We start from the raw sequence: 21,995 nt of genomic DNA, 5'->3' as shown, positions 1-21,995 counted from the left end.
GAAAGAGAAAGAGACGGGGCGAGAGCTGAGAGAGCCATGAGATCTGATCAGTGTAAATGGCACTGCGATCAAGAACCTGAGACACCTGAGCTGCTCTCTACCTGTGCGATAGTGTGTGTGCATGTTACCGTTGGTGTGTTTGAAGAGAAAGAAGAGAGTGCTGGGCGTGCTGGTGTGTGCGTAAGGCCGTGTAATGAAATGCTGAAAAGTCTATCTGTCTGCGCAGTCGCTGCTCTGCCGCTGCCGCTGCCTTCAGAAGCCTCTAACGACATCGACATTGAAGTCGCACCGCGACTCATCCGTAGTTTCAGTTTCCCGTAAGCAACAAAACGATCGAGACATGATTTCGTAAGACGCACGCGTTACGCTTCTACTTGCTTCAAGACAGCAAAAAGACCACTGATCCACCAGACTTTACAACATACACCCACCCATCAAAAGTTCTGAAATTAGGAATATCTAGAAGCTGTAACCCCCTTTCAAAGTGAATTGTGTGCATCAAAAATTGACAAAAAGTGACATCCACATAAGACTGCCCTTAGATATGCAAAATATATTTCCACTAGACCTAAGCAAATTAGTTCAATTCCCCAACCAGTGCATTTGTGTTTAAAAAAATATAGTTTGCTAACTATATTCGAAAAGTTTAAGAATAACAAAGTGTCTATTATAATTGAAACTTAAACAGCCAGCAAGCACTTTTCGGCTTCGGATTGGATTTATTGCGTAATGGATTTAAATTTAGCCGCAACATTAGCAGCAACCTCAACAAACACGGAACGGATATGCATTTAAACACTGAACATGGTGAGTACTTCCAAATGATTTATCTTATTTGGACTTGGTAATTTTTCCCAGGTGCCTTTTTATGGCCTTAAGTCAATTATATAGTTGACAATTTAACGATCATGCTCGTTTATACATTTTACAAAGGGTTTTTATAACTACAGGCTACAGTACTGAAGTTGACTTAGTAAAGCAGTTCCCGAAAGTTCTGAAAAGAAAGCTTTCTCCGAAGAGTGTGTCTGTTGTAGAAGCTTCAGGAAATTTTTGGGCGGGATTTTGACAAGTTATCTTAAAAGTTATGAACAAAAACCTTTTGTTCTTTTTCCATAAATTGCATAACTAATCATTATATTCACTTATCACTAAATCATTTCTGTCAAATTGATGCTTAGTTAATTTCTAATTTCCAGTTAGAACTTTTTTTTTAGAAATTCTCTTTTAATTTATTCTTAGATAATTTTTCTTTATTTCAACTTTTTTATTGACATCTTAATTGCTTGAGTTCTATTCCTGATTTTCTACTTTTTCTCCACTAAATCTCGCACTCCAGCCACCATAATTTATGGCTAGCGTTTAATTTTAACCATGATGTTACACAGCAGCCAGCAACATCTTATTATTCTTACGACCACGAAGAAGACTTTCACATACGATTTATGCTAATCGTACATTTTCGATAGAAAGGTTATATAATAGTACGTCGCTCTGGGCGAGAACAAGTTTCCAGCAAAAAGCCCAAAAAAGCGAATTAAAAAAAAGGTATGATGATTAATTACAGACAGGCTAGAAAAATGGCATAAGCAGCTAAATTTCTTGGCCACAAATGGGAGATGGCAGAATGATGGAGACTGGCATTTCATTAGAAAAATCGTACACAAATCTACCCCTCTCTCTTGTCCCTATATATATACATATATATTTAATAATCACATCAGCAAAAACAACAATGTAGCACTCACAACACAAATAATTAGACAAAACCAGTTTGGGCTTAAACAAATCGCACAAACAACAAAATGGGGGTAAATACGCCGGCAGAGGGACAGAGAGGGCATTATAGGCTGGCAGGGCGATGGAGCGAGATGGCGACAGATAATTGGCGACGTAAGGCAGAAAAACCTTGACTTTGACTTTAAATGACTCGACAACTGATCGCACGCTAACACGCTCCAACAGGCGGCGATAAAAGCAACAACGCCAGCAGCAGCAATAAAATATTGTATAAACAAATAAATTGAAATCGAAATCGAAACGAGATGAATGAACACAGCACAACGAAACCGAGCCAATGAAATCAAAACTCATTGCGAATTTATAATTCGATTCGAAATCACACGATGATCATTTCAATATCAAGGTCATTAGCAGCTGCAGCTGTCCAAGTTCTGTCGATGGCCACCTGCTCCCACCGAGCCGTCAATCTCCTCCTGACTTGATTCAAAATGGCATACGGAATGAGTTATATCTCAATCCCCCTATATATAGCTTGGAAACAGCTTGCTTCATTTTGCAATTTAAATGAGCCCCCATCTAAGTTTGTGTATGAAAGCAATTCTTTTGATTCTTCTTACGGCTTTAGATTCTTCTTCACTTGCTGTTGTTGTTGTTGTTGTTCTTTCTTTTTTGGCACGCATGCCGAGAGTTCATTGACTGTTAGCCAGCCAACACACTCAAACACACACTAACCGCCCCACCCCACAAAACAAATGACTTAGGCAACAAACTTGCCTTCATTCGGTTTTCGTTTTCATTTCAAGCCCAAGAAGAGGCTGTGTGCGGAAGCGAGACACGGCGATAGGGAGAGGCCAAGGACCTAGGCCAAGAATTAGAGAATCCCCTCCCCAGGTCCCCCCTCGAAAAGTGAATCTGCCGCTTCAGCTAGCAGCGGCAGCAGCAGCAGCAGCAGAAGAAGAAGCCAATGACCAGGAGGGGAAACCAGTTCAGATCGGCTCATCCTTGGGCCAGGGGCTCGGTTTGAGTTTGGGGCAGGTTGCAAACAGCCAGCTCCTCTATCTCAGCCACCTCCTCCTGATCCCCGTATCCCTCCCCCAGTGGTACAGGCATCGCACATCGGGAATCATTTGCCGTGAAAAGGGCGTTCAACTGGCAAATGCTCATGGGCACATGGCGTGCTCAACTGAAGCAAGCCAAAGGTTCTTGCACTCATCCAGTTCTTCTCCCACTGCACTGGAAACAAGAGATTAATAAGTGCTCTAATTAAAATTTGAAAAGATATCATTAGAATCGAAATAAGAACTAAGGGATTTTGTTAATTCGATAAGTTCTATCACATACATTTTTAATATTATTATAACATTTCCAATCTAATAAATCAGCAATATATCAGGATAATTCATAACATATCAGTTCTTTTACAAAAGATTAGTTACAGTAGTTGTTGTAAGAAAAATAATCTAAACTTACTAACAAGTCCTATGGTAACTTATATAACTTTAAATATTATTCAGGGTTGTATATAAAATGTAGCTCCCTGTAGTTTAGAGCACATTTGATTAAGGTGTTTTAAAACTCATAATCATCAAATTTAATTTATTTTGTACGGTGTTGTTATGCCAGGTCTTCTGCCACTTCTAAGGCCTGATGAAAAGGGAATCAAATCACTCTTACTCTTGGCCAGCTTTTTTTTGTTCAGCCAGGGTTATTGACTCGCTCGTGGTCTTACCTTGGGCGGTTCTTCTTGCCTTTTGCTTTCTGCGGGAGCTGCATCTTCGGTTGAAATTGTTGCTACCTTGGCCACTTGCTACGCACAAGGGGGGCTGGGGATGAGGATGGGGGAAAGGAGGAGCTGCCAAGTCATCCGCGGCAGCTTCCCAGGTAAAAAAAAAGCAAAAAGAAAAACACAGCGGCTTAAGAGAGCCGCTTAAGAGAACGCCGACGCACAGGTGGGACATACAGGTAGAAAGAAAGAGAGCGAACCAGGAAGAAAGTGTGGCCAAGCAAAAGAATGGAGCGAAAGAAGTGGCAGCGCAGCAGCAGATGAAAAGAAAACAAGTTCAATGACCGACCTACTCAAGCGCGTTATAACCGAAGCACACACACACACTCGTAGGAGAGAGGAGAGAGCACTTGCGCATGCGCAGAGCTCAAAAGCCGAAGCCGAACCGAAGTTAAAGCCGAAGTTCAGTACGAAGCCGAGATACGAACCTCACTTGACGTTGAACTTTGCTGCGACAGGTTCTGTGTCAATGTTGTTGCTTTGTTGCCTTTGTCGCCTTTGTTGTTGCTGCCTTGACACTATCGTGTTTAGCTGTAAATGCCCACATTGTTGTTGGTGTCGTTGTCGTTGTCGGCGTTGTTATTGTTTTCTGTGCAACGACTGTGACATTGAGCACTCTGAAAAAAAGAATCAGGAAGATATATCATTATTTTACAACATATCACTATCACAAATTTCATATTTCGCAAAAAAACTTGTTTAAAAAAGTACTTGCTTAAAAAAAAATCAGAATCAGATAGATTAGTACATTATTATGAAATATAATACAACTTTTCTGCCAGTGCATTGATAGAAGAACCTACCGATCATTGATGGTCGCATAGAGGTTGAATGGTGGGGGTTAGAACAAAGAGGAAAGGTGGCGTTGGAGTTGCCCAACTATTTTGTATGTCTCTATGCTTTGTAGTATCGCCCAGGCCCACCCCCTCCATAGAACTGGAAATCAAATTATGCTCATTTACGCGCCATGAATACGTAATCCCCCAATTTACCGGCCCCTCGTAATTTGACTATGACAAAATGGCTTTTTATTAACCTAACGGTACATTCACCGGCTGTACTCCACCTATTACTTTTTTGGTTTTACAGTTTAATGTCGCTGGCCATTAAAAAACGTGCTTGGCGTACTTTATGTCTATTTCGCTGGCGGTTAAGTTCACAAAGACACCGCTAAAAATGAACTCTGAAGAGGTCTCAATTCTGGAGCTCTAACGAATAGTTTTGCATAATGTCCCTAACAGCGAGACTTCCGGCTTTACCTCTAGTTCATTGTCAACGGTCAATTTGCAATCGAATGCAACACAACCCCCATAAACAGAGCATGCGTTGCGGAAAATAAAAGAGAGAATTTGGGTTAGAAGAGAATGCAGCGAGAGAATGGAATGAGAGCTTTGCAATGTCTGCATTGCACTTGCAGAAATTTAGACTTAGATAAGGAAAAATAAATGTGGTATAATGTTAAGGGAAATGTCTTTCAAATATAATATAATTTATTATAATAATATCGGAACCTTAGGGAAAATATTATAAAATGTATATAAGTATCATACATTTTTAAGAAATTGCTGTATTTCAATGGTATGCATGAGATAAGATGCCAAATTTCTAACGCATTGGAGTTTCCTAACACAATCTTATGTAATTTCCAAAAATCCTTTGTTCCGACCTTACACAATATGTTTTGTGTTCTAAAATAAACTGTGTCTGTGGCTTTCTCTGCCCAGACAGAATTGCACAGTTCCAGAGATCCACCCTCCATGTTCCAAGTCCCGAACTTAAAAGTACGAATCCGAATCTCAACCCGAATCCGTATCGAAGCTCTGCTGAAAAGTGCCGCCCTTGCTGCGCTGCTGCCGCTATGGTTCTGCCCCTGTGTTGTTGTTATTGTTTCGCACTGGGCGAGTTCAGTGGATGCCAAGTGCAAGTGCCAATAGCAATGGCCTCCACCTCCCGAACCCCCCGACTAGCCCCGACCAGCCCCCCAAGAACCCCAGGAACCACCTTGTTTACTGTCTGCAGTCGGCGGGCAGAGAAGCCGGCGTTGCAGCCAACTTCGCTGCCGCTTTTGACTGAAACTGAAGGGAGCTGGCAGCTTTTGCAGCTGCTCGTTATTTCAGTCCTGACTCGGGATGTTAACGCGTTGGGCAGGTCATGTCTCATGGCACAGCCGCGTTGCGTGGACCAAAAACGGCAGAGGAAATCAGCAGGACATCCCGTGCACATATTTATATATATATTAGCTGAAAGCTAATGCTAAAGCCACAGCCACAAATGTGTTCAATCAGCAAGCGAAAAGCGTTAAGAATAGTACATAGAGTGCATAAGTGCGTTAGTTAAGTGTTAAGCTCGCCCTAAGTCAATGTATCTAATCAAGTATCCCGAGATACCACCAATTGGTGCAATGTGTTCACACGTCGATCAGCGCAGGCCATTATACTTCGATCGCATCTACTTTCGCGACACCTTCGCCAACATCAGTTTCTTCAAGTCGCGCTTAAAAAGCCAACAAAAACTGGCCAACACCTGAAACAGAGCCATTAAGACTGAGGCCCTAAACACAGAGAGACTGAGTTTGAATTGTGCAATAACCAAAAAAAGAGGTAACTAAGGGTTGGGGTTCTTAACTGATAGTTATGGTATAGTATCAAATTGTGAAAATAATCCATTGCCTGGTTGCGCAATATTAAACGCATTGAGGTAACCCTAGGTTAGGGTCTTTTTTAGCATAAAATCTACTTTTGCTTTTGTGCTGACCATGTCCTAGCGCACTGGCTCCCTGTGAAAGTTCGCCTCTGCCGACGCAGTTCAACAACCTTTCTCTACACACAGTTCAGTTCAGTTCAGTTCAGTTCAGTTCAGCCCGGTTCAGCTTGGTGCGGTTCAGTTCAGTAATGCACTCCGCCCCGAGGAACCCAACCGAACCCAACCCAAACCCAAACCCAAACCCTATATCCTTATGTCCCAGACACAAACACCAGCCGTTGTCTCTTTCGCTCGCATGGCCTTGGTCGTGGGGCGCTTTTGCTGAATGGGTGGAAAAAATTAAAAGTGAAACTTTGCTGCGCCTGCCTGGGCAGACGATGACGTCGGCGCAGAAGCTCGGCTCAATTGCAGTCTGCAGTCTGCAGGTCCTTGCCCTCGGCAGCAGCGCAGTCACGACCGAGCGAGGAGTTTCTAGATAGAGGATGTGGGGGGTATAAGAGGAGCAGCGGAGTTTTCCACGCTGCACACTGTCAAGTCCACGTTCACGAGAGGACCAAAAAGGAGCTGCGAACCCAGCCCAAGTTTCGCAGGACCTTCGCGTCTGTCTGCTGCCTGCGTCGCTGCCGCTGCCAAAGTGGACTCCTCAGCCACAGTCGCTGCCACCGTCAACGTCAGCGTCGTCGTCATCGTCATCGTCCTGTGTGTGTTTCGCTTTCCGTATTGGGTGTGTATCCATTATCCCGGGTACGACGACCGTACGTGCCCGGCGGAGTTCATTGAACGCCAGCCGCAGCGCCAGCGATTTATGTATGGAAAGCGAAAAGGATAATGAGCCGAAGTCGACTGAGCTCGAAGCCTGGGCCCTGCCCCAACAGTACGGAAGGCACTGGTCAAAAATGGGATGCCATCCTAACAGTTATCCATTATTACGGAAGTCAGTGATAGGTATACCATTTTAGATAAATAAATATAGATCATATAAGTTCCAAACGTCCTATAAAGGATCTGTATAGATGAGTTGAAGAGATTGTTTTTATGTGATTGTTTTATTCATCAGTGATATCGATGATAAAGTTTAGACAATTAAATATAGATCTATAGATCAGTTAAGATCCAAAGTTCCTTTATATGATCTTTAAAAGATTGTTTTAATCTGAAAATATATGATGTTGTTTTTAAATTACTATTGGTTCGGCAACTACTAGGCATAATATACAATAACAGATCTTCGAAAGGGTATATTACAGTGTTTTTTCCCAGTGTACTCACATCTACATTGACGGCGTCGTCTGGCGTCTGCAAATGCCTGAAAAGGGTCGTTCGCCTTTTCTGTTGTCTGGCCCTTATTTTTGTTGTATTTGTGTTTTTTTTTCTGCCTGTGCGAGTGTGTTTTTTTTACTTTGACTTTTTTGTTGTTGTCATGGTCTGGCAACCAATCTGCCCCGCCCCCTTTTCGCCAATGGGAGGCAGACACTGGCTGCTCCTTTGTCGAATTTATGCGCATTTTCAATCGCTTTGTCGTAGGTCGTGTTTGTTGTTGTTCCGTACGGAACTGTCGTCAAGGTAATGTGTCGCCCACAGGATTATGGATTTAAGCCGCTTCCTATCGACGTGTCCTGATCCCTCTGTCTGCCACAAAGAGGTGTCCTCAAAGGATCTGTCTTTTGCGCTTCCTGCTCGGCTGGCTTTCCAACTTAAAAGTTCTCCACTTTTAATTGTTGTTCAGCTTATGGGGCTTATTGATTTTCGCCACAGGACAAATGGAAGTTTTTTTAGTTCTGTTCCTCTTTTTTTTTCTGGTAGCCATGACATCATCAGCAGCAACATCATTTGGCTGCAGTTGAATTTGCATTGCCTCATCGTTGCTGCGCCTCTGCCTGCGTCGACGTCGACGTCTGAGTCTGGGTAAAAAGCATTTGACCTTTGGGTTCGTTAACCCTTTTGTACACTAGATGATGTAAGCCATGGGCCGGAGCTCTTAAAATACAAGTTGAAAATAAATATTTGCATTTTACCTACTGTATCTCCTAAAACACTTAAAGATAGCAAGCACTATAAAACGGAAATGCCCTTGTATCTATTGCCAATCTAAATTTCAAAACCTAATCATTTCTAATTAAACAGCAAACAAACACATTTACATTTATTATATCAAGAACAACAATAGCTACACCAACAACATCATGCAAATGGAAAACTTTCACTGCGCAATAGGGCGAAAATTGCCAACTGATAAGGAAGCAAAGTGCAAACCAAAAGCTTAACGAAGCTAAAAAATAAACACTTGAAGCGTAAACTGCATTGATAAGAAGAATGCTGGGAAAAAGGGGGAAAAGGGCCACAAAGGTGGCTTCCCCCCTCGAAAATAGCACTTAATTTATGGTTATTTGACCTACGTCAAAACAAAATGGAGAATATATGTAATCAGCAACCAAGTCAAGGGCAAAACCTAAGTAAACAGAAATAATAGAAAAACAATAAAAAATTTATATTGATTTATTATCATTTACGAAAACAGCAGTAAAAGTTGGAAAAACAATTAGTCAAACACAAAAAGATAATTCAGTAGGGCAGCAACCAACAAAATTATATAACAAATGTATAAAAACGGGTATATTTTAACGAAATTATAAATTTTATATCTTAAATATCTTGACATGTTATTCCAATAATCTTGTTCTTCACTCTAAATAATTTAATATGCAAATTCAAAAATGAAAATCAAACACATTGCACATTTATTTCAATTATAAGCCACAGCAATAAAATGAATGATCGTAATTCTGGGTAATTGTTTAATTAAGTACTTTCGTTTTTGCATTTGGAGAATTTGCATTGAATGTACAAAATGCTTTCTTTGATCGTTTTGCATTTATCATTTGTTTATTTAATATACTTTCGCTTTTATTTTTGTTGTTTTCTCGTGCTTGAGTGAATTTTAAAATTGATTTATAATTTACGATTATTAACTGCCAAAATGGCAAACGACTTGACTGTACAGTGGGAATCGGTTAAGTGTTTTTTTCGGAGTGGGAGCGGTTCAATCGCCTTTTCTCACTCTCGCTTGTGGGGTGGGAATTGCACTCGTTTTTGCACATGCGCAAATCGCAGTAATGCCAGCAACAAAAACAAAAGAATGCACAATATTTTCAAGGTTAAAGTGCAACGAAACCGCAACACAATATCTAACCAAAGGGAGAAAGGGGGTGGATTATGAGTGGGTGGTTGGTGGCTGAATCACAGAATCTCACCAGCATAAAAATATAAATAACTGGCATACCTTTTGTTCGGTGTCCTTGAAATGCTGATATTAATTTCACAGCACTGTGATTAGATAATCACCTGCACACACCCACTGTGCAGCCTGCATCCCCCCACCCCCCTCCCCCTATTTATTTTTTGCAATGCGGATGAGTGAGACGAATGCGGCAATTTTTGTTGTTTTCGCATTCAATTCGCATGCACATTCTCGACTTGTGACTCAAGGTTATGATGATGATGATGCTCTAGCCAAACGCCCCACCCTCCCCAGCCACCCCCACCCCGATCCCCCCTTTGTTCCCTTTTCCGCTGAAAAGCTCACACAAATTATTATTACACAGACAGAGAGAGAGAGAGAGATAGAGAGGGACAAACAAATAGCTCGCAATTTTATTTTATCAGCTGCCCCACCTCACCACCCCCTTCGTTTCGTTTTTCGCTTTTCGTTTCGTTTTGCATGCACATAAAACTAAATGCGAACTCCCCGCTTTTCCCCCCCCACCTTTCCACCCCTTAACATTTTACATTTCCGGGTTGTGCCCTCTCCATCGCGCATACCCTGTACTATTCACTGGCTGACTGCAAATCATCTCGGCCAACAACGGAAAATATAGATTAACTGCGGGTAATATCGGGAACTAGATATACTCAAAAGCAAAGCGAATCCCAGACTAAAATCGTTGTAACCGCCTCGAAAGTGTGGCGAATTCGATGTCATAATAGATCGGGCCTTGGGAGAACATCTAAGAATGTGTAAACAGAAATTCTACAATTCCTGGTTCCGCCTTTGGTAGGTATTATTGCTTAGATTACCAGAAATACCAGGGCAAATAATAAATAAATTGATTGTTAACTGGATTAAACTAGATTTTTGTGGAAAGTGTTGGAGTATTTTAAAAATACAAACGTAGCTTTCTAAATTAAAACATAAAATATAAAATTAGAAAAATAATTATATGCTTAAAATTTTTAAAAAACCTTTAAGAATGATTAGACGATCTATTTATAAAATTTTTTTTACTTAGATATATTTTAATAAATCCCATTACAACCCCTTTAATTTGTTTTAACATCTCGTAGCCCCCCTTTGCAGCACTTCCATGCCTTGCATATGGCTAAATAATAAATATTTACATTACACTTGAAAAAATACATCGTTAAATTTGTTTATTCATCGAAACTACTTAGCTCCGGTGATTTCCTACTTAGATAGAGTGAGATGGCGAACAGTTTATGACTGCGGCGCCTTGGCAGAGTGCAGTTATCAGCAGAACGTGCACATACATATAGTACCATACTCGTATATATGGTTAGTGCGCTAATGCGGTTAGTACAGTTCACTTTGTCCTTGAGCGAACGATTCCAAGCGGTGGGAGAGACCCCATTTGGGGTACTGTGCTGTTCTATTCTATTATGTTTCGGTTAGAATCTCTTTCCGCATTGCAATTTGATAAAGATCGATGCCTGGCGAGAGCATGGGAGCTTCGCGGAAGTTTTTCTTTCGTTTCACTGGGTGCAGTCGGCATACATGGCGTATGCGCAATGTGGCCGAGCTCTTATCACGGGTCGTCGGCGTTCAAGTTGAATGTTGAATGCTGAATGCTGAGTGCTACTGACCAATTGCCTCTCGCTCTGCTGCTTTATTGCATTTTTATGATTACATATGTCTTGGTCTGTGTGTACGTTATTTATTTTTAATTTCGCTCGCGTCGAGTGTGTGTCCTTCAAATGCAATTGTGCGATGATTAGAAACGCAAAGCGCCAACCGATTTTTACTTTTTGTTTCTAATGTCTAACTTGTGTGTGCCGATGTGTGTGCAGCTGTTTATTTTCATTTTCACAGCGATAGCGAAAAGCTTTTTGGCGCGCTATCTGCAGTTTTACACTCACGATTGCAGTTTGTTGATTTAACTAGAATATTGTTGATTTTCGTACGGTATGCATGACAAGACTTTCGACTTCCTAGTCTGCCGAACGCATCTGTAAATTGCGCAAAGGGTTGCCCCACCCTCTCGCTCTCTCTCTCTCTCTCTCTTAAAATCGAAAGTATCTTGTAGAACCCACTAGCTTATTTCTTCCTCATTTCGTCTGCATATTTTTGGCTGACGGCGCCAGCTGGCAAAAACCCACACACAAAATCAAAAAAAAGAAAAGATCTCAGACAAGGGATGGGGAAATCACGAGCAGCCAGAAATCACTTTCTGCAGATCGTTTCGCACATTTCCGCACTCGCAGAACAGTACCGAATCAAAATGCAATTCGCAAGTGCAAGTGCAAGTGCATTAGGCATCATTCAGGCACAATTACACATACCGACATCGAGATTCACATAGTCGGTAGTGTTGCAATTTTGCATCCGTGTCGCTTTCGATCGCCGGGGCTCGGAAAATTCGTATTCGTATTTCGCATTCGCATTTCGCATTCTACGTGCGTGCAGTTCGACGAGCGGTCGGGATCAGAGCCAAATTGGTAGCTCCTTTTAGCCACTTGAGCGGTTTACCGGGGGAGTTGACTACGTATATGGTTCATATATAGCCGTATTTATTGTTCATCTATCTATACAGATTGGGTGAGTCCACAGCAACCCCCCCCACGAATGGCCATCAAAGTGAACTTCCTGGTTATGCGATTGCACTCAACTTGATTGGGGGGCGCGATATCACTTTGAATTAATGGTTGGGCTTAGCGGACTGATAAGAACGAGAGTTCCTGGTATTTCCTGCCGCATATAGCTCAGGGATCTGATGAGGGAAGTCCCTATTTAGATTAACCGAAATACGTAAGTTTGGTGTTAGATTTATTGTATTTATTTAAGATGGGGGCTTAAGGACAACTTCCTGTACTTATTTCCTGATTTCTATATATAGATTATTTTATTTAAATGAGAGTAGTTTTATATATCTAATTTATATCTTTAAATGCAAAATACCTGTTATTATTGACTATTATACCTCTTAACTATTGAAGGATGTTTTTAATTTCGTTCACCTTTTATTTAATCATCATTGACCGAGAAGTGTAATACAAATACACTTAAGTCCTCTCTATTAATTTATGTAATCACAATAAAGTGATCACACAATTTCTTGTGTCTCAAAGAAGAGCCCCTCAGAACCACCCCAACGAAACTTCGCCATTTCTAGGAATAAAACAGAATGGCCAGCCTTGCACAATAAATTCATGATTGCGCAGCTGAAAATGTCTGAAAAGGAAATAAAAAAGATATGTAGAAAAACCAACATTTTAATAAGTCGACAAGCAACCACCAATAAACCACGGCTGCAACCACTAGCCGCACCACCGAGCCACCAAACCACCGAGCGAGAAGCTTTTTGCCAGAAAGCGTTTTCACAACCCTCTCTGGCTGAGAACTTTCCGAGCGGGAAATTGTGAATTGAGAATCTTTCACGGGGATGCGTTCGTATTGCACTGAAAACTGTATTGGTGCAATGCCGGCTGCTGTCTGTGTATTGGTGCGGCCGTGCGTGCGTGTGGGTGAGTGCAATTTCGAGCTTTTTTGGGGTCTATGCCGGTTGGATGTGGGTCAGTAGTAGGAACTCTCGGTTGGCGGCGTCAACGTTTCCCTGGCTCTTCTTCATAAAAATACAAAAAACTGCAACCGAAAAGCAAATCAAAAAACAATCTTATAAATATTCTCTTCAATCTTTGTGCGTTTTTTCCGTCGTTGTTGTCGTTGTCGTTGCCGCAAATGCATTTGATTTTAACATCCGCCAGGCGAATTTAGACATAAAGTTGAATGTCGCAGTGCGAATAAGAATGCTGGCCGAGCAGCAGGAGATCCGCCGTAGATTGTCAAGCCAAGCCGGACAGCCGGACGGGCAAAGCCGGAAAATTATTCCGGGGCAGGCGGCAGGCCACACGGCGTATGCGTAACGAGAGAACGAAACAGAAAGTGATGCGTAATTTGCGGGCCAAAGCAACACAAAAAATTTCAAATTCAAAGCAAAATACCGAAATCAGTGCAAGGAGGAACAGCAACAGCAAAATAAAAACAAGCCACAATCAATTAGCAGCTCTATAATAATTAAGAACCTAAGAAAAACACCAAAGGGTTACCTATATTTTAAACAAGTTTAAAAAGCAATGTAAGGGGAATCCAATGCAAATGCAAAACGAGAGTACAAAGCGCAGCAAAACGGCAGCCAAATGGAGGAGAATAATTGAAGTGAGTTTTCTTCGGGAATTTTCATTTCATTTTACCAACCGGTAAGGTGGAGGGGTGGTGGTTTGGGTGGCTATGCCCCTGAACGTGAACGTGTAACCTCCACTGAGGCCTTAATCTTGAACTGCACCACCAGCACCAACCTCCCCTTTTTGGATGACCCCTTCACTCGCTACTCGTCGCCGTTTTGTAGTTAGCTTTTTGCAGTGACGATAACACGAATGCAACACTGTGAAAATTCAGAGGAGCTTTTCAGGGGGGAGGGGTTGGCGAGGGGGTGGTTAGATTCAGGTATAGAGGGTGATAGGCGCCTCTATTTATAGCGCCAAATTATGTCTATATTTAAAACGTATTTTTTCCCCATCCTTTGTGTCGTTCCAGATCAAGTAAAACTTCAAACACAAACAACTAGCAGAATAAGCAGCAACCACTGAACCCCCCATATATATATATATACTTATATATATATATAAACCAGCATATATATAGCGTTAGCTGAGCAACAATCTAGCTATAGTCGCCATGCATGGACATCACAACCACAACCATCTGCAGCAGCAGCAGCCACAAAATCCGCAGGATCAGCAGCCGGGAGCCATCATGAAGGCAGCCAGCCATCCGCCCCACCACCCACTCAGCCACCCACATCCGCATCAGCAGCATCCCCAGCATGCCCAGCCACATCCGCATCCGCATCCCCATCCGCATCCGCACCACAAGCTGTCGGCGAGAAGGGCGCGCAGTCGCAGTCGAAGTCGCAGTCCATCGCCGGATGGCAATCAGGATTACGATGTGACCAGGATGCGGGAGGAGGACTTCCAGCGGCTGGCCGTCTACCTGGTGCCGGATGTCCATGCGGAGCGGGGACTGCCCAATCGGGCGGACAAAACGCTGCCGCGCAGCCTGACGCTCAAGTCATCCATGGTCTACTCAACGCCAAATGTTAAGGTAAGAAAAAGGCCCCTTTTTCAAACAATAATATTCCCAATTAGTTGGAAAACCTTGAAATCCTGCCAATAAATCCTACATATAACCCAAATCTAACCCTTATTTCCGTATTATATATATTATTTCCAGACTGAAGGAGTTTGGAGCAGCGGGGTCATCCCACGTGGCACTCGCTTCGGCCCATTCGAAGGCATTCCAACCTCAAACTATCCCAATGATAAGAATAAGGCGCGCTATTTCTGGCGGGTAAGCATCCTCATCTCTCTAAATGCTTCATTCGATGAAGGGTTAAGCATCTGTTGTGGGCTTTCAATTCACTTGCATCTTTTGTTTGCCTTCGTTTTTGGTCACAACACCTCCGATAAAACCAGAGGTTTAAATGTTGCCCCAAATAAGTCATAAGAAATCACCTAAAACATGCTTCCACCATTCCAATCATCCAGACAAATTAAAAAAAAAAACATGCAGCTAACCAACTTGTTTCTCTTTAATTTTTATTTCATGTGATCTAATCTAAAACCATCCCAAAAATTACCCAACCAAAATGAACACAATTATGTATAACCAAAAAAAAAAAAAACCGAACAAAAATTCAAAATTTAATTTTGCATTTTGGAAAAACATTCGAATTGATTGTGGTTAATCAGGTGCAGGGAACACGCCACATAACCTACGGGAATATTAAGGTACCACTCACGATTTATGCTTTCTTTGATTTGTATTTGTTGTCTTTAACCTTTAAAATCTACACCAGCTTTCCCAACTAATCCCCAAAGCCAGCACAAACTCTTTTTCTAACTAACCTTGCACTGCTCTAAGAAATTGATGTGTTTTAAAAATTATAGAATATAAAAGAAAAACTTTTAAGATGCTAATAAAAATATATGTAAATAGAAAATCTAAAGACGACTTTTATATTTCTAAAATATTTAATAAACACATCCCTACTATCTCTTTTCCTTGTAGTATGCTCTTTGTTTGTTCTTCCTTGTTGTGCGTCTTGTGTCGTTATCTTTTCCGTTTATAACTGTCCAGAATAAGTCTAAGTTCCCCCATCTTCCTGCTCTTTCTTTGCTTCTGTAGATCTTCAAGGACGATGACTACTATTATCTGGATGGTTCGGATCGCTCGCAATCCAATTGGATGCGCTATGTGGCGTCCGCCTACAGTCTGTCCGTGATGAATCTGGTGGCGTGCCAGCACCAGGAGAACATCTATTTCTACACCACCCGCGACATTCTGCCCAACGAGGAGCTGATGGTGTGGTATTGCAAGGACTTCGCCAGTCGTCTGGGCTACGATGTGGATCCCGAGACGACGATCTTTGGGGCCTGCAAGCAGGCAGTGGAGGCGGAGGAGGAGGTGGACGAGGAGGAGGAGGAGGCGGAGGGGGAGGATGGCAAACCGCGATACTCGATGCCTGCCCCGGAAATTCCCGCCGATGTGGCCGTGAGTCACATTACCTACGTCATGGGTCTCCATCTGCCTGTGGGAGCGGGAAATGGGGCGGCGAACGGTGCGGTTTCCGTTTCCGGTGCCACACCTCCGCCCCCCTCTGCCACCCAATGCTGCCGCCGCTCCAGTCCACCCGCCCATGTCAGTACCACCACCGCCGCCTGCAACTCCCACCACCCGCACATCCAGCATGGTCGCCACGCCTCCGTGATCATCGGCCAGGATCGATCGCCTCTGGCCAGCAGCGACAAGGACACGGCGGGTTCCCCTCTCTCCGGCCTGGACCACCAGATGACCCCGCAGGATGGCAGCGTGAGATCGGTGCGATCGGATGAGGGTTACCACAGCAACGAGTGCCACGAGGATGGACTCACGCCACCCGAGGATTCCAGTGACAGCGAGAGTGAGCACAACTATGTGCTGGACTGTTCGAAGAAGGCGATTGCCCCCAAGGAGACGGTGATTGCCCAGGCCCAGAAGCCCAGCAGTTCGCCACCTGCCGTGGTTATGGCCAACACCACCACCAGTGCGATCAATAGCCATAGTTCGCCCGCTGCCACGCCCATTTGTGAATCGGACAAGAATGAGTACAGGAAATTCAAGGTGAAGATGCCGCTGAAGTACGAGTTCAAGAACAAGAGCTGCGTGAAACAGGAACCCAGTCTAAAGGAGGTGGATCAGGAGATGTCCCTGCCGCAGGAGGAGGAGGAGGAGCAGGTGATGCACCCGGAACCCGACTCCATTTGCCCCTCGACCACCACCCACCTGGGCGATGAGCATATGCTGATGATGGAGAGGGAGCGGGAAAGAGAGAGGCAGAGGGATAGGGAGCAGGAGAGGATTCAGGAGCGAGAACAATCCAACCAGCAGCCCGCCTCCTCCACGGTCATTGTCCTGGAACACAATTCCGGTGGCCAGGCCCGCACCATTGTCCCACTGAGCAAACCCTACTACGAACCAGATCCGCCGGGAGAACGCTATCTGCGATTTGGCCAGCCCTCGTCGAGCATTCTGGAGACCATCCTGACCAGCCAACATCGTTTGGAGGCGGCTGCCGCGGCGGCAAATGCCTGTCGGCAGGCCAATGCGGCCACGCCCCCACCCACTTCGCCCACGGAGATGGCCTACAGCTACAAGAAGTCCCAGCGATATGGTAATGCCGTGAGTCCGGACAGCAGCTCCAATCTGGGCCAGAATCCCGAGCAGCTCTCCTCGTCGGCCGTGGTGGTGGGTGAGCAGGAAATGACCAGGGCCACCCTGATCAAGGGGGAGTGCTCGCCACCACCGCCCAGCCACCATCATCACAACGTGATCTTCTCACCCTCGAGGCATGCGGCCTATTTGGGAGCTGGAGAGGCGGGTGGTCACTCACCAAGTCCCGGCTATCCTGGTTACCCCCACTACGGAGCAGCTGCCACCTCGACCTTCCACTCGCCACCGCACAGTTCCCATTCCCCCTTCGATCGCCAGTCGAATGCCTCGAGTGGAGCGGGCTCCGCCTCCAATTTGCATTTGTTGCAGACCAGCACCCAGATGCTGAACCACCCGCTGATGCAGCCCCTCACCCCGCTGCAGCGTCTGTCGCCCCTGAGGATCTCACCGCCCAGCAGCCTGAGTCCCGATGGCAACTCCTGTCCCCGCAGTGGCAGCCCCCTGAGTCCCAATTCCCTGGCCTCCAGGGGCTACCGATCGCTGCCCTATCCGCTGAAGAAAAAGGATGGCAAGATGCACTACGAGTGCAATGTGTGCTGCAAGACCTTCGGGCAGTTGAGCAACCTCAAGGTGCATTTGAGGACCCATTCCGGCGAAAGACCCTTCAAGTGTAATGTGTGCACGAAGAGCTTCACCCAGCTGGCGCACCTCCAGAAGCATCACCTGGTGCACACGGGCGAAAAACCGCATCAGTGCGACATTTGCAAGAAGCGATTCTCCAGCACCTCCAATCTGAAGACCCATTTAAGGCTCCACAGTGGCCAGAAACCATATGCCTGCGATCTCTGTCCCCAGAAATTCACACAGTTTGTGCATCTCAAGCTGCACAAGAGATTGCACACGAATGACAGGCCGTATGTGTGCCAGGGATGCGACAAGAAGTATATCAGTGCATCGGGTTTGAGGACCCACTGGAAGACCACCAGCTGCAAGCCCAACAATCTGGAGGAGGAGTTGGCCATGGCAGCAGCGGCTACCTCGGAGTGTTTGGGTGGGTTTTACAAAAAGAGTTTTTAACATGACCTCCAACTAACAAGTACCCTTTGTTCCTATTTCTTTAGATAAAGACCATCCCGAACCGGACTCCCGAGAAGCCTACGAGCAGCTGACCCAGCACATGCATCCTGCTGTGCATCCGGGATTGAGGCACCTCTCAAATGGAGGTCAATCGCCACCACGATTGATACCCCTGGGCAACCACATGGCGCCGCAGCAGCAACAGCAGTCGCATCAGCAGCAGCAACATCAGCAGCCACCGCCCCACTTGCTGATGGCCCAGCATTCGGTGGGTCCGGCACCCATGCTCCTGACCACCGCCAGCCAGTTGCCACCACCGCCGCCGCACCACCAGCAGAATTCGCCCAGCCGCCTGCTGCAACATGGCCACCCACATCCGTTGCAAATGCAGCAGCAACAGCAACAGCAGCAGCAACATTCGCCCAAGGGACTCAAATCCCTGCCAGAATCGGGGGTGTATCTGCATGGTCAGCATGTGCAGGCACAGGAGAGCAGGCCATCGGTCATCGAGTCCTCCAACCAGCCCATGATCATCGAATGCACGTAGGAGATATGTGTCATGGTATACCATAAAAACAAGGACGAGCTGCAGACCAGAGGAAGTGATGGAATCCAAGTGCAATAAAATCAAATAGAGTTAAGAACAGACAGACAGACGATACCCCCAAAAAAAAAGCAGCACAAGTAAACGTAACGGTATTATTATATAGTTGTATATAGTTCAAGACTCCCCCGTAAATTTTTGATCCCCACGCCCCCCCACAACTGAAATTTAAAACTCATTTTCGCGCTATGAAAACTAGATCTCACCAATTGGCAATCCCATGAATTCTTCTTCTCATCATTATCAGCATGGCAGGAGAGCACTAAAGGCATATTATTTTTGATAAATATTTTATATATATACACCGTACATATGAAAGGACGTGTAGAAATTGGTTAACAGGAAGCGATTGTTAATGGGAGAATAAATGGAGCCGGCAGCAGAAGAGAATTTTGCGGAAAACTGAGAACGAGAGAGAAAATGCATTTAGATTTGACTTTCGATGATTTTCCAGTTCTGATTTGTTCTCTCACCCTCTCTGTTTGTTTGTTTGTTTGTTGAGGCGCGCACCTTTAGACGTAGATTACACAAAAAGTTAAAAGTTAAAGGATAAATAAGGATACATTTACACATACAATACATAGATTCAAGTTGCCTTATTTGAATTTCGTTAGCACTGAGACCCGCGATAAGACAGTAACCGAAAACATTTGCTTAGAGTCGATCATCTCTGGACAGTAAGAACAGATGCGAGAAGCTTATATACGTATTTTATATATGAATATATCATTATTATACATACGAATATATATATATTTATATGTATTTTATTAAATATACACAACCGGAACAGCAGCAACAAACAAATGATAGCAAAACTGTACATAGAAGGAAACCTTATTTCGGCATCTGTTGAACTAGTATCGCCTAGCTATAGATAATTACGTAGACCACTAGGGATTACCATTACCATTATCATTATTATGATTACTATGATTATTATGAAAAAAGAACATATAAAAACTAAGCAACAAACGAAAAAAAAACGTAAAGAAAACTTAGCTGAAAAATCGGTGCTTTTGACTGTTTCCATTTGTCCACATTTACATTTACGATTGTATTTGTATTTCGAAACATATGAATTATATTGTAAACCACACTAAATATATATAAAATATATACACGTTAGAATAACACTCTAGGATATTTCCCCCAAAAACACTACTTTGCGCCTTAATCATTCAACCTTCCTCCAACTCCTTTAACCACAAACAAAAAACCGAATCCAAAAAATTTGCTCGTATTGTACTTTACCAAAATTACGCTCTCAATTAGTCTTCGTTTTCGTCTGAATATTATATATGAAATCTTTAGCTAATCTTAAGCTTATAATCTTAATGAGGCTGACTAGCTTTAAGTATCGATATAAATCTATTTAGCGCCTATTAATAAAGCTAGCCATTAAGGTCTGTATATTAAAAGCTGGGCCCAGAGCTCGGCTTCGATCTGTAAGACACAACACCAATTCGTAATGTTTAAGTATTTGTCTTGTAAAGTACGAGATGCGGGGGTGGGGAGTTCGGGGAGATTCTTAAGAATCCCGATAATTGAGACTAAGACTATGCAAAAGTTTTTGTATTTTTGTATTTGATACAAAGCAAGCAGGAGTTAGGAAATGTGTGACGATGAGATGTTTTAGCCAAGTAAGGTCTATATTAAGCTAGCCCTAAGATTTCTAAGCATATGCAATATTTATATATATACGCATAATATTTCTAAAGAAAAGCAAAACGCAGAAAAGATGAGACATGCCTACATACATGGAAAATATAAAAGAAGATAATCAAAATTATACAAAAAAACAAAATTGATTTTTTATTTCTCGTTTGGTTTTAATCTCACATTTGTTGGTTGTGCAATCATCTATACATTATACATTTTTTTTATTTTGTGCATTATTTCGCGAATTTATCATTTGATTTACATATTTATTGGTCATTATTTTATCGACCTGAAATTTTTTCAACAGTTACAGAAATCTACTAAATAAGAGACATACATAATACTTTCCTATTTGTGAGACTGAATGAATTACTATATATACAATACTCGTAACTCATAGAAAAGACACCCAAGCTCCAGCAGCAGGCGCTTTTTATAGAGAGTCTGCTGTTGACTTGAAGGAACCCCAGACATTTCGATATATATTTTACCGAACCTTTTGTTTGAGCAAGCATTGTAATATATTACGATACGAATATGGATACATCTAGGTATATAGATATATATTTATACAAAGCACACATACATAAATACGTAGTCGTAGAGAGCTATAGCTATAGCTATTTATACATACGAACAACCAATGGCCTATGGTTAAAGCGCCCAACTTTGTACAGTAATTGAAATCTGTTTCAGGATTCAAGGAACGTGACGACACAACGTAAATTTAAATGGAGAATAAATGACTGCTTCTTAGTGTTATAAGTGACTCTGATTTAGGTCGAACACACTCACACACCCACTCACACACACAAATGATTCAAGGATCAATTCTAGAAATCAAATCCAAATATATATTCCATTATATATTCAATAAGTCTATCGTAAACCTTTATTGCAATCAATATTTCAAATGTATGAATCTATATAATTACAATTATCTATAATTCAGCCCTATATAGATCATGTAGAGCCTTTGTTATACAAGTATGTCCTATAAAATTGTTTCCCCCCACTCTCTCTCATATACACAAAATGTACAAAATTGGTTCTCATAAATAATTAAAAATTAGAAAAGGAAACAACAAAAACGCAGCGAATTTTATTTGCAATCAAAGCTAAGCCCAATTAAAATTGCAATTAAAACTAATCATTTTAATGTTCGAGATGGAGATTGAGTTTCTGTTTAAACCCACTTGAAAAAGAAAAATGTTGATTTGTACGAGCCTCGAGATATATACACGCTTATATGTATATCACTCACCTCTTATACCACAATAAACGAAATAATTGACTATATGCATATTTATACGCCAATTACATGCGAAACATCTAAAAAATTAAAACTTTAAAAACCAAATTGAGCAGAAAACAAGAATTATCTAATTATTTGAATGCAACTTAAATTCCTATTAATTATATATGAA

At 42.8% G+C, this 21,995-nt stretch overlaps 1 protein-coding gene across 4 annotated transcripts; it reads left to right on the top strand.

Moving 5' to 3' along the window:
• The first annotated feature begins 309 nt into the window (after positions 1-309).
• On the top strand, positions 310-20,365 carry Blimp-1 (PR domain zinc finger protein 1). 4 transcript variants are annotated; one of them, XM_036814805.3, is made up of 6 exons: positions 310-807; positions 14,052-14,618; positions 14,748-14,864; positions 15,266-15,304; positions 15,702-18,276; positions 18,347-20,365. In XM_036814805.3, the coding sequence occupies exons 2-6, from the start codon at positions 14,193-14,195 to the stop codon at positions 18,847-18,849; spliced, it is 3,660 nt and encodes a 1,219-aa protein (XP_036670700.3). In that variant the 5' UTR covers positions 310-807; positions 14,052-14,192; the 3' UTR covers positions 18,850-20,365. The 4 variants fall into 4 exon arrangements, with proteins under 4 accessions (XP_036670700.3, XP_036670703.3, XP_065720225.2 ...); XM_065864153.2 differs by lacking the exon at positions 310-807 and adding an exon at positions 11,742-12,266; XM_036814807.3 differs by lacking the exon at positions 310-807 and adding an exon at positions 13,066-13,673.
• Positions 20,366-21,995: the final 1,630 nt, after the last annotated feature.

The sequence above is a fragment of the Drosophila suzukii genome, chromosome 3 (genome assembly GCF_043229965.1).
Source record: "Drosophila suzukii chromosome 3, CBGP_Dsuzu_IsoJpt1.0, whole genome shotgun sequence".
Classification (NCBI taxonomy): Eukaryota; Metazoa; Arthropoda; class Insecta; order Diptera; family Drosophilidae; genus Drosophila; species Drosophila suzukii.
The sequence above is the reverse complement of the archived record's forward strand: the minus strand, read 5'-3'. Positions and strand labels throughout refer to the sequence as shown.

Bases quoted from the DNA above. Each gene is read 5' to 3' on its own strand.
- Blimp-1 (XM_036814805.3), top strand. From the start codon at position 14,193: ATGCATGGACATCACAACCACAACCATCTGCAGCAGCAGCAGCCACAA. The intron at 14,865-15,265 runs GTAAGCATCCTC...GTGGTTAATCAG, and splicing joins AGGCGCGCTATTTCTGGCGG to GTGCAGGGAACACGCCACAT. The intron at 15,305-15,701 runs GTACCACTCACG...TTGCTTCTGTAG, and splicing joins TAACCTACGGGAATATTAAG to ATCTTCAAGGACGATGACTA.